Source organism: Toxorhynchites rutilus, chromosome 3 (genome assembly GCF_029784135.1).
Source record: "Toxorhynchites rutilus septentrionalis strain SRP chromosome 3, ASM2978413v1, whole genome shotgun sequence".
NCBI classification, from domain to species: Eukaryota; Metazoa; Arthropoda; class Insecta; order Diptera; family Culicidae; genus Toxorhynchites; species Toxorhynchites rutilus.
The window spans coordinates 313,982,259-313,998,464 of record NC_073746.1 but is presented as its reverse complement, the minus strand read 5'-3'; the positions used below and the strand labels follow the sequence as shown (position 1 = coordinate 313,998,464).

The 16,206-nt window shown below is 38.0% G+C and overlaps 2 protein-coding genes across 3 annotated transcripts in view; one reads left to right on the top strand and one right to left on the bottom strand.

Moving 5' to 3' along the window:
- Positions 1 to 429: 429 nt before the first annotated feature.
- LOC129775361 (sodium-coupled monocarboxylate transporter 1) lies at positions 430 to 15,577 on the bottom strand. 2 transcript variants are annotated; one of them, XR_008742942.1, is made up of 11 exons: positions 15,170 to 15,577; positions 5,901 to 6,060; positions 2,805 to 2,870; positions 2,693 to 2,744; positions 2,564 to 2,631; positions 2,279 to 2,433; positions 1,963 to 2,212; positions 1,518 to 1,898; positions 1,274 to 1,455; positions 870 to 1,211; positions 430 to 447 (listed from the first exon to the last, which is right to left on the bottom strand). XR_008742942.1 is itself a non-coding variant. In XM_055780037.1 (10 exons), the coding sequence occupies exons 1-10, from the start codon at positions 15,370 to 15,372 to the stop codon at positions 944 to 946; spliced, it is 1,785 nt and encodes a 594-aa protein (XP_055636012.1). In that variant the 5' UTR covers positions 15,373 to 15,577; the 3' UTR covers positions 832 to 943. The 2 variants fall into 2 exon arrangements, 1 of the variants encoding a protein (XP_055636012.1); XM_055780037.1 differs by lacking the exon at positions 430 to 447 and having other exon boundaries at positions 832 to 1,211.
- Positions 11,259 to 16,206, top strand: part of LOC129775363 (uncharacterized oxidoreductase dhs-27-like) — a 23,617-nt gene continuing 18,669 nt past the window's right edge. The window contains exon 1 of the mRNA XM_055780042.1: positions 11,259 to 15,934. The gene's annotated coding sequence lies outside the window, so the exon portion shown is untranslated. The remainder of the gene's footprint in view (positions 15,935 to 16,206) is intronic.

The following is a 16,206-nucleotide window of genomic DNA, read 5'->3' as shown; positions in this document are numbered from 1 at the left end:
ACTGTTGGAAATCTTTGGGGGATCCTAGTACGCAGAATCTACGCTGAGGTAAAGCATGACACCACGATTGATGAACTCAAGGCCGCAAATTCGGAGACATGGGAAAATATCGAGAAATCCGTTCTGCAGAATTTGCTAACACGATTTTTTCAGGTTATTAATCGAAATGGCAAGGTTACCAATTATTGACATGTAAATCTGCCAATTGTGTTGAATTTTTCATTGATAAAATTTGAATTGTTAAGTGGTCTTATAAAAACTGGACAGCTGAAATGATCATATTTAAGCCCAATAAATAAGCATTCAACAATGTATGAAAATATTTTATTGAAATTCTAACTTTTTGTGTTACAACGAAATATATTCAAGGTGGTCTTCAAGAAGTTGGACAGAGTATAGTTGCAGAAACGACAGAGTTTGTTCTAGCGCTGCTTCAACCAGATGGACCTAAAAGAAAATTGACAACTGACCAAATCAAATAAATCAACAAAACCCATAAAAAAGATAACCGCGGAAAAAATTACCGGCCATTTCCGAGTAACTTTTCTATTTTTTTCATTGACATTGACATTGACGGTTGAGAGCATCGATCAAAGCAGAAAATTTCCATTGAGAATTCACGTGAGAATTCGCGAGGATTCATTACGGAAGGGCATAAAACTTTACTATCGCTGTGTAGGGCAAGCGATCTATGTCTATATATAGTTGAATATAGTAGAGAAAACTCTACAAACTTTCTTGTTGAATATGTCGACATATATAAGGAATTCACTTCAAAAGATATTTGGCTTTCGGATGACATACTTCCTACGTAGCGTACAACATTACGCCTAAACTATCAAATACCGGAATTATATTCATCTAATTACCTTAATCATACACATCTGTTGCAACAACGCTGGTTGTCAACATTAGGAACACAAATGCTTGGAAATCTCGCATGCTACAGCTGGGATTCCTTAAATGCCCCATCGCTCGCTAAGTTATTCAGTATTTCCACCTGTCCATCGGTCGTATGTTTCTTGGCGGATGTCTTCTCATCATCCCGGTGAACGTATCGCTGCACAAAGCCCGCCAACAGTTCCGGGGCGACAGTTTTCGGATCATTTCTACCGAACACCAGGGTGTACGCCAGCGATACCAGTATCGTTACCGACGCTCCGAGGAATGTGTACCACATGTACGATATTCGATACAGTGGGAAGATTTCACTGGAAGTATGTATACACGTGACATGGTGTGAAACCGCTACACTTTTTAAACAGGTACTTACTCTGCAGTCATAGTGCTGGTAACAGTGGCGTTCAACGAGGAACGGTCAAACTCATAAGTGCATTCTTCCACTGACATCGGTTTGTGGGGAAAAACGATGGCTCCTGTAGCGACAGCATATTGAGCCTTAAGGCTAAGCCAAGACATGAAAAGTACTCCAACGATGCCGCCTGTCAAGGCACCCTAAATCAAACAAATAAATATTGGTTTCAATTGATAAACAACTTTCCACGCAAAGTACATACCGTTGCGTTAACCCAAGGGATCAAGATTCCCAACGTGAATGTTCCCAGCAGGGGTCCGTTCGTAATAGCTTCCAGACTCATAGTTAACTGCAACACGGTTCCCATTTTCTCTACCACAAAAACCAACGCCGCGCAGAGTGCTCCAACGCCAACCACCACCGAACGCATGATCCAATTGACTGCTCTCTGAGACAACGGTTCCTTAATGAAGGGTTTCACAAAATCCTCGAGAATAACCGCTGACATAGAGTTCAGACAGGTCGATAGAGAACTGAGCGCCGCACTAAATACTCCCGCTATGAACAACCCTGGAAGTCCCGGCAAGTCTCTCAAAATGTCCATCACGAATAAAGGTAGCAGCTGGTCCTTCGCCTTCGCTAACTGAAAGATTACAAATCGTTGATTCATCTCCGGATAAGATAGGATATTCAACGTTTTATGTTACCTTCGTCGTAAGGGGGTCACACTTTTGATAAGTAGCGTAGATTAACAGCCCGCAATAGCTGCACAGGGACATCAGGACGCAAACTCCGCATACAAAAATCCAAAGAGCTCTCCTACCAGCCTTCACCGATGGCAATGATAAATATCGCTGAATCATGTTTTGACTCACCGCATTTGTCTGCAGCCAATACACGAAGCCTCCAATCAATTGAGACCATAAGGTATGCCTCGTGGTTGGATTGATGTCAAAACTGAAATAAAACTGATGCTTATTGCTCTACGAATCTCATCGATGTTGTAGCGGGGAAAAACCATACTTAGGTCTCTCCAGACGACCGGTGTCCCAGGCACTTCGGAAAACAACGTTGGAACCACCCAAATCTATTGTTCCTTTCACGGCAACCAGAACCAGTGCACCAAACATGGAAAACGTCTGGACGACATCGGTCCAAACCACCGCTTTAAGGCCTCCCTGTGAATGATTTTTTCTTAGCCGTGCGAGAAATTTCGATTTTCCCGTAAAGTAACTACAATTTTATGACACATGCAACGAGTAACAGGCGGGATGTTGTCGTACATGCAAACATAATGGCAGCACCTACCACACAGGTGTAAAACACGCACACAATGCAAACAATAGGGGTAATCACATGGATGTTTACGCCGGTCACTGTGGATAAGATTGAGTTCAACATCGTGTATTGAGGATACAAAAGATTGGATGGGTATACCTTGATTGAACGCTAGTGCAGGAACGTAGATCACTATCGGTAGATAGCCGATCTGGAAGCGTGATAGACAGTTACCTAATTGTTGAATTCATGAGACTCATTCGATACTCACATTCATGATTGTGAACATCACTGAACCGAACATACGAAGACGCCTATCGAAGCGGGTCTCAAGATACTGTAATGATATAAAACCGACCATTTTGTAATCTATCACGTAACAATCGCCACTTTGTTCATGACTCAATAATCGTAGATTTTTTGTGAATAGTTTTATCGCTTAAATAAATAAATATCATAATGAGAATCCAAAACAAACAGGCAAACAAAAGAAATACAGCGCCATGACGAACAAGCAAGAATATGGTATATTGGTATTCTTATTTGTTGGTAATTAACACTAAACGAGAAATCCAAATGAATAAAAGTCCAATCTTCAATACTTTTTCAGCAATGGAGGTCGTTTATCAGAGATAATATGGTAAATGCTGTCTTCTAAAACATCATTTGTATGCGGCATATCGACGTAGACTAGAGACTTCACATTGCCCAGCAAAAATAGTTTAAGGGTTTTAAAATTGCATGATCTTGGAGGTCAATTCATGTTGTAGTAGGCGTATCTGATATTTTTTGACAGCAAATTCTTTGGAAAACCTGTATCTTTCGATGGTAAAAATTTCACGTTGATCCGTTTTGTTTTGGAAAAATTGTGCGAAACCACTGAAATTGAGTATTGAGAACAATTGAGGCAAACCCGGACTCTCGAGCTACGGCATCGGCGAAAAATACAACTCTAACCAAAGCAATATCCGGAGAATCCGTACGCAAGAAGGTTATCATAATTTTCGTGCCTGCAAACAACCAAATAGGACGTTGAAGCAAAATTTGGTGGACAAAAGAGGCGTTCGAAAGTTTTACAACAAGGTTTTGACTTAGTACGAAGGATACATGCTGATGGATGACGAAACGTACATGAGAATGGATTTTGGGCAACTCCCAGGCCTGAAATTCAATGAGAACACTGCAAGAGGAGATGTCCCCAGAAATATAAGCCTGTTTTCGCTGATAAATTTGCCAGGAAGTTCTTGATTTGGCAACGGATTAGCAACCGTGGACAGCAAACCAAGGTTCTTGTCACAAACAAGACAATGGACTTGATAATGTATAGGGAAGAGTGCCTAAAGAAACGTCTCACAAAGGTCCATTAAGACTCACAAAGGTCCGGTGAAGTTTTGATCAGATTTGGCAAGCTGTCACTACAGTCGAGAAATGCTTCAGTGGTACCGTGACAATGGGGTCGATTACTTTGAAGAATAGCTTAATTCTCTCAATTACCCCCAATTCCGCCAAGTCGTAAAATATTGGGCAATTTTCAAGCGGAAATTGAAGAAGGGTTCGAAAGTGACTTGGGATGCCGCAGACATGAAGAGATCGTGCAATAAAATGGCTGCTGAGGTCAACCAACAGAGAGACCAAACTTTGATGGAGGGTATCCGAAGAGAAGTACAAAAACTCGTCAAAACGGTAACAGAGTATTTTTTTTTCAATTGTATATTCCTATCTATCGATAAACATTTGTTTTATCTATTACACAGTAGCCGTACAGGCGTAAGAGTATTCCTATTCTATCGATACACAACACATGTCGCCTTTTTCGGCGTAAGAATATTCCTATTATTCGAATGTTCGAATGTTCGACTGTTCACAGCGGGACTGTTGATATGAGGCTTCCATTGTTGTGTTATTAATAGTGCCAATTACCGATGCAGCAGACCGAAAATGTGAGCGGTAAAGGGGTGGGATTACCGTGACATGATGATTGTTGCGTAGACTTAGTAGCTAGAATAACACACAAAGATGGTCAGTTGAGGGGCCCTGAGTTATGAGCTCATGATCGTTCGCTCAGTATTGACGTTGGTCGCAAATTGTATTCCGGACCCGGACCCAGACATGTGTGACGCTATTGCCTACTGTGTGTCAGTATATAAATAACCTAAGCGTGCTCATGATAATAACGCACGCATGAGATGTTTAGTTTAAAAGACCGCTAGTAACCAACTGACAGGATATTGAACAATATTGCCAACAGACGGCACAATATTATCCCGTTTGCCCAATATATTTTCAAAATTTTGGAAATAATACAATATATTTCACAACCTTCCAATATTGTCCATAGACGAACAATTATTTTGTACAAACCAAAATATTGAGCAATAATGTTGAACGTCTATGGGCCGCTTTCACCCGGGTGACGTCTTTAGAGAACCACTATCGAATTGACAGGAGCCAACATATCGAGTATCCCACTGACCTTTGCCCTTTGTTTTCACATGAATGGGGTATCCCTCTGACAGTTCTGCTTGAGAATTTGCTAACGATCCTAGCATCAATCATAGCACCCGGCTGGCCGCTTTAGTATAGAAGATCTCAACAAAAGATTAAACATTAGAAAGCATCTTTTTCAGCATATTATCCAAAGGCAGTAATGTTCTTCTCAATCGCCTCTTACTGTTGTTTCAATCATAAAACAAAACTCGCTATCATTTGCTTATGTGATCAAGTTGGAATTCATGCCTACTGTTGTCTCACTTTAATGAGTTTGAACGAGATATTTCAATGTAATTTGAGTTGTTGCTAATACCCCAGCTATGTATATTTGTCTATAAACTTCTACTCCCAACTAGAGTTGGAACTAGGATAAAGCAAATTACATCGTGTTCACAGTTTCATTCTCCATTAAAATGATCACATTCGACTAGGCGTCTGCTTGAAATTTAATGACACGTAAAACAAATATCCCGGTTATCAAGATAGTAAAATTCAATCAACCTAACCATTCGTAATAGACGGCAATTGTTGGAAACAAATAGGAAACGAAAGCAGCGACATGGATAACCTATAAAAACATGGCAACCCGTAATCACGAATGTACACAGCAGTGTGACACGTGGTTCTCATCGCGCTCGACAACTTTCGCTCTCAGTTGTTAGTTGATCTGGAATGAATCCGCTTTTTATTCCCTCCTGTCTACCATTCGTTATGTGGCAGCAAGGCGCGCGCGCCGAATCTTGCAATGGTTGTCAAATTTAGGGTACTTTCACGATCCCCTACTAAAAGTATAAGCCGCGAATTGAATTCAATTAAATAATGTCTGTGCGCACACATTGGTTTGTTTACGTTCGTTGTTCATATTTAAATTGCTCACCTCATATGTTGATGTGATGTTAAGTCGATGGAATACGGGCAAATAGATGAAACCCATCACGAGGCCCATGCCGATGACTCCCAGCGCAACGTACACATACTGGATTCCAAAGGAATACACCTCGGTGGGTAGCCCTAAGAGTGTTATACCCGATATGAAACTGAAAAGTGTAATAAACAGAAATTTGTCAGTAAGAGCAAATTACAGAAAGATGCTCGGAAGCATCGTTCTCCTATATTAGATTTTTTTGATGAAAGTGTAACATATTATGCATTGGCATAATTGTTATGAAAGTCAAGCAATTTCTGTTTTCTGATTGAAATAATTTTAACTTGTCCAAATTTGTATTGACTAATTTTTCTAAACAACCACACCGAAACGCGAAAAAAGACGATCTCATTAATTAAACTTACGATAACATGATTTCATTTCAATAGATTCTGTAGAGTATAGATTACATATTTTTGTAATAAAGTACAGACTTGTACAGATTTTTTTGATTGGAAATTTTTTAACACTTTTTTCTTTAGTGCTATTATTTGAAATCAACACAGAAGTTCCCCTTGGCATGAACGAAAAAAGAAAAAACGTGATGAAAGACAGTTACAATATGATAATTGATCAGTTTCGTAAGGGTGAAGCTACTTACAAGGGAAAGAATTATCGTCGGACATCTTCGATATATAACGAAAACTGGACTTTCTACCTAAACATTTCTTAAAGATTCATTTACTAGTTGTTAAAAACTGTATGAACTAAACTGAGCTACTGAGTTTACTGAGTTTCTAGAGGCGGATGAACTGAGAAGTTTAAAGCCTCTTAAATCCAAAAAAAAAGGCTACTGAGTTAGAGAAAATCTATTCCAAAGGCGACAGTAATAATTTATGACAGCGGAAGATACGAATGAAAATGGACGGCGAATGGCTGATAATTTTCAAGGATATCTTTCGTAAATTTTTCGTGGAGTTTTTCGGCATGACCAACTGATGGGGAAGAGATTCGATTTTAATGTTTCGTTCCTCAAGGTTGTAATGTTGAATACCAGAAACTTCTTCAATCTTATAAGCATTGATGTAGTATGAGCAGCGTTTGAATATTTCTGCGAGGGGTTTTATTTCCCTTCACTCTTCCCCATCTCAAAGATACAGGAAAACTTCGATATAACGTACACCCAAAGTTAATTTTTAGCACATGTTCTGGTATCCCGATTTATTACATAAATGAGCTGAAAGATAACATAAAATGTTCTACTCCCCAATACATGTTTATCATTTGTATAATATATATGCTAGAGCCAATATGAGGGAGCGAACCAAGAGACACATTTAAATGGTAGCATATGAAAGCTTTTCGTATAGTTTGCCAAGTACACGGCCCAGACAGAGAAAGTATATTCTCGTTCATGTTCTTCTTTATCGTCTCAGAAAACAACTTCAACTTCATTTTTGATGAGGTGTAATATTATCACGCTCCTTTATAATAGCGCTGGCAGCTATATGGATAGCGTGGTCGAGTAAAGTAACTTTGCATTCCAGCCGGCCTTGGTTCGATCCCCATTGACGTCGTATGGACTTTTTTTTTGCACATTCCCAAATGAAATGTGAGAAGAAAACAGAAAGAGATGTCTGCTCGCATACATACAAACCATTTTTAAGCTTTTAAAATAGCTCATTTTTTTCGCATTTGCACAGGAAATGGCATCTTTTCTGCCAAAGATGACATGTTTTCTGCCAACGCTAGTTTGGGTGTACCCTGTACCCTCGATATAACGTACATTTTACTTCGATATAACGTACACATTTTCAATGTGTGAAATATATTTTCGGAATAGGTACTGAGAGTTTCATGTCAATCTCACAGGTCCAACAAAGGTCACTTGGTGGTCTGGTTATAGCTTCCCGAATTAGAGCAATGGAAACCCACAAAAAAAATCTACCTGTGTATTGTGTAATCTGAATAAGTTGATTATAGTCTCATGTCTGAAACCATAGCCAATAATCAGGACTTTCGTATGAAATTTGCATTTCTGCGTTACATGTTCTGCAATATGGGTTCACCCTCCATATTTTTTATTCAGTTAGAATCCGGAATTCCAGTTTATTTTATACCAACGGTCGTAATAGGCGTATGTCAAATATTTTGACAGTAAATTGTTTGGAAACTCTGTGTCTTTCGAAGATGAAAATTTTACGTTGATCCGATTTGTCAGTTACTCAAATCACGAAATCGCTGAAGGTTGCTAAATCGACAGTATATGATGTACTGAAACTTTTCCGTGAACGTTCCGATGAATCAGAGGACGGATATTAGTGGAACATACGATCGGAAGCTGAGGTTGAAGGTATTGAGATGATTAACGCAAGCTCTCAGACTATGACATCGCCTCAAACACAAGTTTAACCAAAGTCCATATCAGGAGCATCTATATGTGACAAGGTTATCGTTATTTCTGTGCCTCCAAGCAAACAAACAGAACGCTGAAGTTAAACGTGGAGGCCAAAAGACCACTTGTAACTCGAAAGTTGTACAACAATATTTTGACGAAGTACGAAGGATGCATGCCGATGGATGACGAAATGTACGTGAGAATGGATGCAAATTCTAGAAGGGCATGTAGGCAAGCCATTCCCAGCAAATTTAAGTTCGTTTTCGCTGATGAATTTGTCAGGAAGTTCTTGATTTGCAGCTGTGGACAGAAAACCAAAAACATTTTTGTACCTTTAACCTATCTTGAGATACAATTGGTTTTATGATTCTAAATTAATCAAGCTTTAATTAACTGTATAATCATGAGAAAAGTTGGCTTCATCTTCTAGTTGAACTTTTTCATCATTATTTACATATTTTACATATTTAACAGCAACACAAAAATGTAATATAAGTTATGTTCCAGAGATTTTTGTTAAGCTTCGATATAACATACAACTCGATACATCGTAAAATTTTGAAAGTAAAATGTACGTTATATCGAAGTTTCCCTGTACCCTTATTTGAGAATCCTAGAGATGCGCACCAATGTTTTAATGAAAAAAACTAACAATTTAACAATTTCACAGGACTAAACTAACAAATAGGTACGAGATAAGTATCCAAAATAATAAGATTTCCAGTGACGAAGCATTGAAACGAGATGGTCTATAAAATAGAATGCTGATCAACATTGGGTGTTGCTCGATTTTTGTTCTACATGCATGTCCTCAAACTACTGTTCCATATTGCAGTAGTAATTGTATACATACAAAATAAAAAAAAATAGGAACGGTCGCTGCGACTGCGACCGTATTCTGTTCAATATACCACAAAGATTAGATTTTATAAAATACAGTCAACTTTCCCTAACTCGATATCCCAAGGGACCATCGAGTTAGGGAGGTATCGAGTTTTGGAGAGAAGAATGCTTGTAAAATGAATGGAAGGTGTCATGAAATCCATCGAGTTATGAGAAATATCGAGTTACAGAACATCGAGTTAGGAAGAGTTGACTGTAATTTATTCTGTGTATCCTGTGAATTTGTGTATAGATGAACAACAAGGTAATTGAAATGGTTCTCCTCGTCATTGAAAAAGTAGAAAAGTCTGGACGGAAGCTTGACGTATGACTTTGAGGATAATTGCTTTTCAATTGAGTTTTTGTAACTGCTCAGAAATCCGTAAATTTAACTCATTCACAACTCCAAATGGTTACACTAGAAAATCTTTCTTTTTTTCGTTAAACTGAACAAAACTTCAAACGAATTGAAAGAGAAATCAGATAAATATCTGATATAGATATTAACACGAAAAACTCGACATTCTCGATGTGAATCTATATAAATAAAAATGGAAGGCCAAATGTGTTGCTAAGCGCAAAACCCAAAGAAGGAATAATCCGATTTGAGCCGTCATTATTTAGTTATATTTTTCTCTGCCCATAGATCAATATAGCCAAGAGAAAAATCGGAAAATTCCCGAAAAACTCTGAAGGAAGGTCGAAAAATTCGGAAAATTGAATATTCATATGTTTTAAAATTACATCATAATAAGCGTTGTTAGTCAATTCGATGTTTGCAAAAACGAAATGGATCTTTTTTCAACGGTGAAAGTGGATTTTCAGGCGATATAACGCACTCCTAAATATTCAATCTATATAAACAAATGGAAGGCCAAATGTGTTGCTGAGCGCAAAACCCGAAAAAGAGATGGTGCGATTTAAGCCGTCTTTTTTTTTTGTTGTATTCCTCGTTGCCATAGGAAAAAATAATTTCCATTTGTTCCACAATGACAATGTTGTTAGTTCGCGGCTGCGGAATTGAGCTTCGTGTTCCGTTAGTGTGAAGCGATAATGATTCTCAGGTGGGAAATAAAAATTATGAATGAAAATTTACTTTTCTATATCAAACATGTATTCCATGTAACGGAGAAACGTGTTATTCGCAAATGAATCAAGAATCTTGAGTGAAAATTGTGCCTGAAAAACTGACCCCAACGGGTGTTGCTTATTTATAGAGGAAGGAAAGAGTAAAGGATAGCTTGATTTGTAATGTTGTATTTGAATCATTAGTACTTCGTGATATCGCGAATTAGTATGCGTAAGTGTACCCTAGGGTGGCAGCGAAAATGGTCATGTCAAATTTCAAAAGCCGACCATGTGCATTTTGTTTATTGGCCCAAAAAAATGATCTGTACAAAGTTTCAGCTCAATCGGACACGATTTAGGGGTGCCTCAAAGCGCTCAAATTTTGATTTAGTACAAAGTACAAGGGAAAATAAAATCATACATACACGCAGATTGAGTCTATTTTGACTCACTCGTTATTTTGTTTCATGTGATCCTTCCAAAGGAGTATTCACTTATTGAATGTTGTTTTCCACTCTTTGTTTTGTTATGTTCACTCTCAGTCCCGGATGAAGATGGTCGGAGAGTGAAAAATGATTCATCGTGCAATCTCACGATTGCTTGCTGCATTCTTTTCGCCATGATTATTCCAAGCAGATACCAGCAGGGTTACCAATAATTTTTTAAAAAAAACTGGAAGATTGCTCTCAAAAAAACAGGAAGTGGGTTATATCTATGGTATGACGTAGGACTATCGTTGATTTAGAGATCATTTGTATGAAGTTGAATCTGAATTCATTCTGAATGAATGAATATTTGGAGAACTTCGAAAACGAGAGCGTTACGTTGGAGGCACAAGGTTTTATGCATCCAATATTGGATACGGAAATATCCTACTGATGGGGAAGAATAATCTTCAGAAGCTATCCTGTTGATTGCGATTGATTGAAAAATCACAAAACCTAATGTATTTGGTCACAGTGTTACATGGATAGAAAACATTAAAATAAACTCTTTCATATGAATGTAATTTTAAATTCCCAGAGGAACTGGCAGATTATTTTCAGTAACGATTAGATATTTCCACATTTTCCTCGATACTGGAAGCCCACCAGTGGTTAATGCTAACTCGATAACCATCTGTTAATAGCACTTGATTGAAACATATTTGGTCACAGTGTTACATGGATAGAAAACATTCAAATAAACTCTTTCACATGAATGTATTTCTAAATTCCTAGAGGAACTGGCAGATTATTTTCCGGATCTTTCTCGATCCAAACGGAAAGAATTCCGTGCGTGTATGTGTGTGTGTGTGTGTGTGTGTGTAGCGGCTGCTTCGAGATCTTCCCGGGGAACCGTTTGTAGCATCACTCTCCTCCTGATGGATTCCCTTCTGGCCTAAGGTGCACAAACAGGCTCTTGGTGACACCGTGCATCCGCGCTTTCATGATAAACGAGAGATTCACCACAACAGCGACAACATGCTCCAATCGCTGTTCAATTAGAACTGAGTGGATTTCCGAGCGGCGCTCGCTTATATACCGATTGGTGATTTCAATAGCCTATTTTGAAAGCAAATTTAAGACTATTGAAACAAGTTTTTGGATCAGAAAGTAACAAGTATAGAACGCGTAGACATTTTATCTTTCGAATGAAGTGTTTATCATACCATTTCGTTCAGTTGTTTAGGAGCTATTAACACTCAAAATCTCAGTCTTCGGCGTAACGCTTTCGTTTTCGAAACTTTGATTTTACACCCCGGTATAGAAATGAAAGACGTAGTCCTACGTCAAAACTGGAAGAAAACTGGATCCTGAAGAACCGTTTCATTTTAAGAAGATTGGCTGTGATTTATATAAAATTATTTTTTTTTATCAATTTGAATGCTCAAGAAATAAAATTTTGTTTGAAGATTCGTGTAGTAATTATATGGAGCTCATAAAACTGTAACTGTAATTACTGTGAAACGATATTTGAGGGACGGTTTTATTTGGGCAAAACTTGAAGAGTCTCGCATTTATCGCTTCATATCCATAAAATCGCTGATAGAAGATCGTCGCAAAACTGCGAATAGTTCGATACCTCAAAAAGATACGGATTAGCATAAGATACGAGGTAAAATACCAAAGAAAAATACCATAAACAACTTCCCATAATTTTATTTCAATACTCAAATGAGCACATTCAATGCATAAACAACACTGCTCAAGTATTACTTTGATATTGAAATGATCAAGTTTTGGTATTGAGAAGCTGTTTCTCTCATTTTTTTGGTATTATTCATTGGTAATTTACATCTTATATCCAAACCAAATTTCAGTATGAAGCTCAAAATGAGGTATCCTTAAATATTATCTCTTATGGTAGATCGATTGGTCTGAACTTCAGAATGGTTTGGAGGACCTACAACATCTGAAATTTATATAAATTGAAACAAAGTGTAACACATTGGGTAGGCTGTTAAATAAGATATAAATTGAGTGATAGCTGTTTTTGAAGTAGTTTGATAAGTTTCCAGCATTCGGTTTGTTCTTCGTTTTAACATTTCTGACAAAACACCGACGAATTGAACGTAATGGGAAGAACCAAATAACAAACTCGCCTGTCGCAGAAGTCCATGAAGTACATGAAACATGACTGAAAAACAGTATATTTCCACTACACGCACTACGCGCTAACCATATTCAATTTGGAAATGTAAGCAATACTGAGTTGACTATGTAAGAAAAGAGAGATCGATTCAAGGTCGAACGATAAATGTCAAGAAAAAATGCTCAAAGAATACGTAGGTAGAGGGAGAGATAATATTTATCATTGTTAATTTATTTTACATAAAATGGATAAAACTAGAGCACACATATAAAAAACTGGATAAAACTGGACGATCTGCCAAAAAACTGGATGATTTTAGGGTTCAAATGGATGACTGGATCGAGAAAAAAAAACTGGAAGAATCCAGTTTAAACTGGAACATTGGCAACACTGGATACAAGAGTGATTTATAATTAGGTGTGGAGAAATGAGCGAATGAACTTTTCCCACTTCTCCCACTTCTCAATGCTCATCGTAACGACCCACGTTATTTCTTCCTCTTTGGCTCTTCAACCGTCAAGTACATAAGACGTGCGGAAACAACCCAGTTTCATGAACCCTTTCCCCAACGATAAATCGGAGCTGCATAGTTCCCAAAAAGTTCGTTTGGAATCGGTTCATATGGTGTACGACCCTTCGTTCAATCTTTTTGGCGAACTAGTTTTTTCGTGCCGTTCGAACGGTTTGCCCATCTCTGCCATGGAAACAAACGCCCTAGAGGCGAATAAACCCCAAAGTTTAAAGCCAAAAAGAAGAATAAGAAGACTAACGCCCGAATTGTATGCAAACATGTTGTTTGTTTCCCCTCCCCCCCACAGCGCAAGCCGCGAGTTATATCTAAAAATATGCCTACTTTATTCGCTAAATTGTTTATTTGTTTCACTGTCTTTAATGTTTGTGTTATAATAAAAAAAATGCTGAATAAATTTCCTTATCTAACGGTATATAGTGTATATATGTAAATAGTTCAAATCCCTTAATTTTTCATTATGTTTTTCGTATAGAAATCGAAGACGTAGTCCTACGTCAAAAATATTCCAAATTTGGGTCGGAACAAACGAAAATTTTTCTCCTAGGTGAGTTGAAGACCATATATTTTGTATTTGACAGATCGACAAAATTAACAACAGATTTTCTTCTTAATTACTTTCATGAAACAGTCAGATCATTTTCAATATTTGAGACGACGGTTCTAGAGTCAGAACAAGAATAAGATAATGCTGTGTTTGGAAACCCCGATGTCATGTATTCCCCCCTTGAGTGATTTTTCGGTTTTCAAAAAAAAAAATTTGACGTTTGCGACACTAGTAAATAAAGTCCGATTAAGCACAGGGGATCCCGTATGAAAAATCGAGATGATCAATTTCATTGGTACTCTAATCTAAAAATAAATAAAAAAGTCCCAGAGAGTCGATTATTGACAAAAAAAAATCGAGATAACAGTAGATATCGACGTTACATGCAATTTGAAGACATTTGGCTTTTTTTTTATAACCCCGATTTCATGCGAGCAAGCATGTACACAATACTTCCTTCCTTTGCGGGTAATTCGTCCCCTTGCTATAAATAGTAGAATAAGTTGAAATGTAAATACACTATAGATATACGAATAGATTTATGAAATGAGTGTTCATCAACATTGTTACAATTCCCTTATATCCCATCCTTCTCCTAAAAATGTGTCACCCTCCTAAACTCGAGTACACCGCGAGTAATCGGTTTTCCACCTTACTAACCATAGATGTAAAAAAATTGTTTATATATATAGTTTTAAAATTATATTTAAGAATTCGGCTCCTTTAAACTTAAGTAACTGAGCCTGTAAAAATAAACGAATTAATAAAAAAAAGCATGTACACAATAAACTATTTTATCTGCATTAGCGATCAGCAATTATTATTGTAAAAATGTACATGCAAGAGCTCGCAATTTTCAACTTTGGATGCGATGTATCTGTTCCAGTAGACAAGAAAAGAAACTGGAAATAAACATGAAAAATTTATGGGAGGTAATTCCAAATTGAATTCAATAAAAACTGCGCTGACGAAACGGCCACTTTAACACCTTTTCAATTCTAACAACGACAACATTAAATCCAGTCTCTTCTATCCCGCGTGAATATAGTTTGTCATTAAATGAGATTTTTATTAGCATGTCACATATCATGGTTGGAGCACCTGGTTTGATACTCGTTTAGAACGTTACTTTATCACTGGCGATTTGTACTGATGTACACATAGATGACCAAGATGTTGAGTGTAAGGCGATTTCAATCTTGAATTTCGTATAAAAAGAAAATTCCATCCAAATTAACAGCAACATAATTACGAGCATCACTCATAAACATTCAGCGACTAACCTAGCTATGAGCGACAAAGCAATAGGAAACACCATCATTGTCCTGCCGCCCATCAAATACTCGGTCTCGGTGCTTGGTTTCCGCTGAACGAACCCAAAGTAGACGCCAATCAAGATACACAGCAGCAGCATCATTATGAACACCAGATAATCCGGCCAGGAAAATCTCCTCAGGTGCTCTACAATCTCTTCCAATTCATTCATTTTGTCAGTGTTTGTGTAGTTGCTCCGGCCTCATACAGCGTTAACTATATTTTCTACTCCTAGAAGGATCACTTGCACCATTCCACTCTCTCACACATATACATGAACCGCTACTACATTAACCACATCCGTCGGAATTCCCATGAAATCAAAGCCGCACGTCTAATCCGTCTCGATGCCAAACTCCAACTGGTCCAGGGAGACAACCTAGCGCGAGCTAAGCACGAACGATCTTGTAAAATCAAAAATATGCACGTGCCTTCGCTGACCGTTGTCAACGGCTCACCGAGATTAGTTTAAGCTAAATTAGAGAATTACATTCAATTTAGGTCTTACCTCTGCTCTTTGCTCTGCTGCTGTTTCTGCTAGCTAGCCGAGCTGTTCGTGTCTACTGTATGCTGGCAAACGAAGGGCGCAAATCACTGCTGTCCCGCCATCGCGTTAAGCGATACGAGGCACCACAGCTTAGTCACCACAGTCACCGAGATCTTGAAATCCACGCCGAGGATCAATCATCGCAGCGACAGATACGGAGCCCAGATGATTGACCTAGTTATTTGTGGTGAGAACAGAGAAAGAACACCCTGAACAGACAATTTGATTTCTTGATTAGATGATTGCGGGACGATCGTGGAATTTCCGCAAATTTTAGTTTAACGCCTATTTGGCCAATTGTTTCAATGTGTTGGATCGGGTGTAAGAGAGCGCATTCAGGTCTATTTTCTATTTTCAATGATGTGATCATCCAGTAATTACGAAGATATGGGTTTAGACCTCTAACTTGTATGATGTAGTTTCCTATTACACATTTCCACAGGATTTTCGGATGATTTC

Coding starts and splice junctions, on each gene's coding strand:
- LOC129775361 (XM_055780037.1), bottom strand. CDS start 15,372: ATGAATGAATTGGAAGAGATTGTAGAGCACCTGAGGAGATTTTCCTGG. Junction 2,871..5,900: donor ACATCACATCAACATATGAG/GTGAGCAATTTA, acceptor ATATCATTACAG/TATCTTGAGACCCGCTTCGA. Junction 1,212..1,273: donor ACCAGCACTATGACTGCAGA/GTAAGTACCTGT, acceptor ACATACTTCCAG/TGAAATCTTCCCACTGTATC.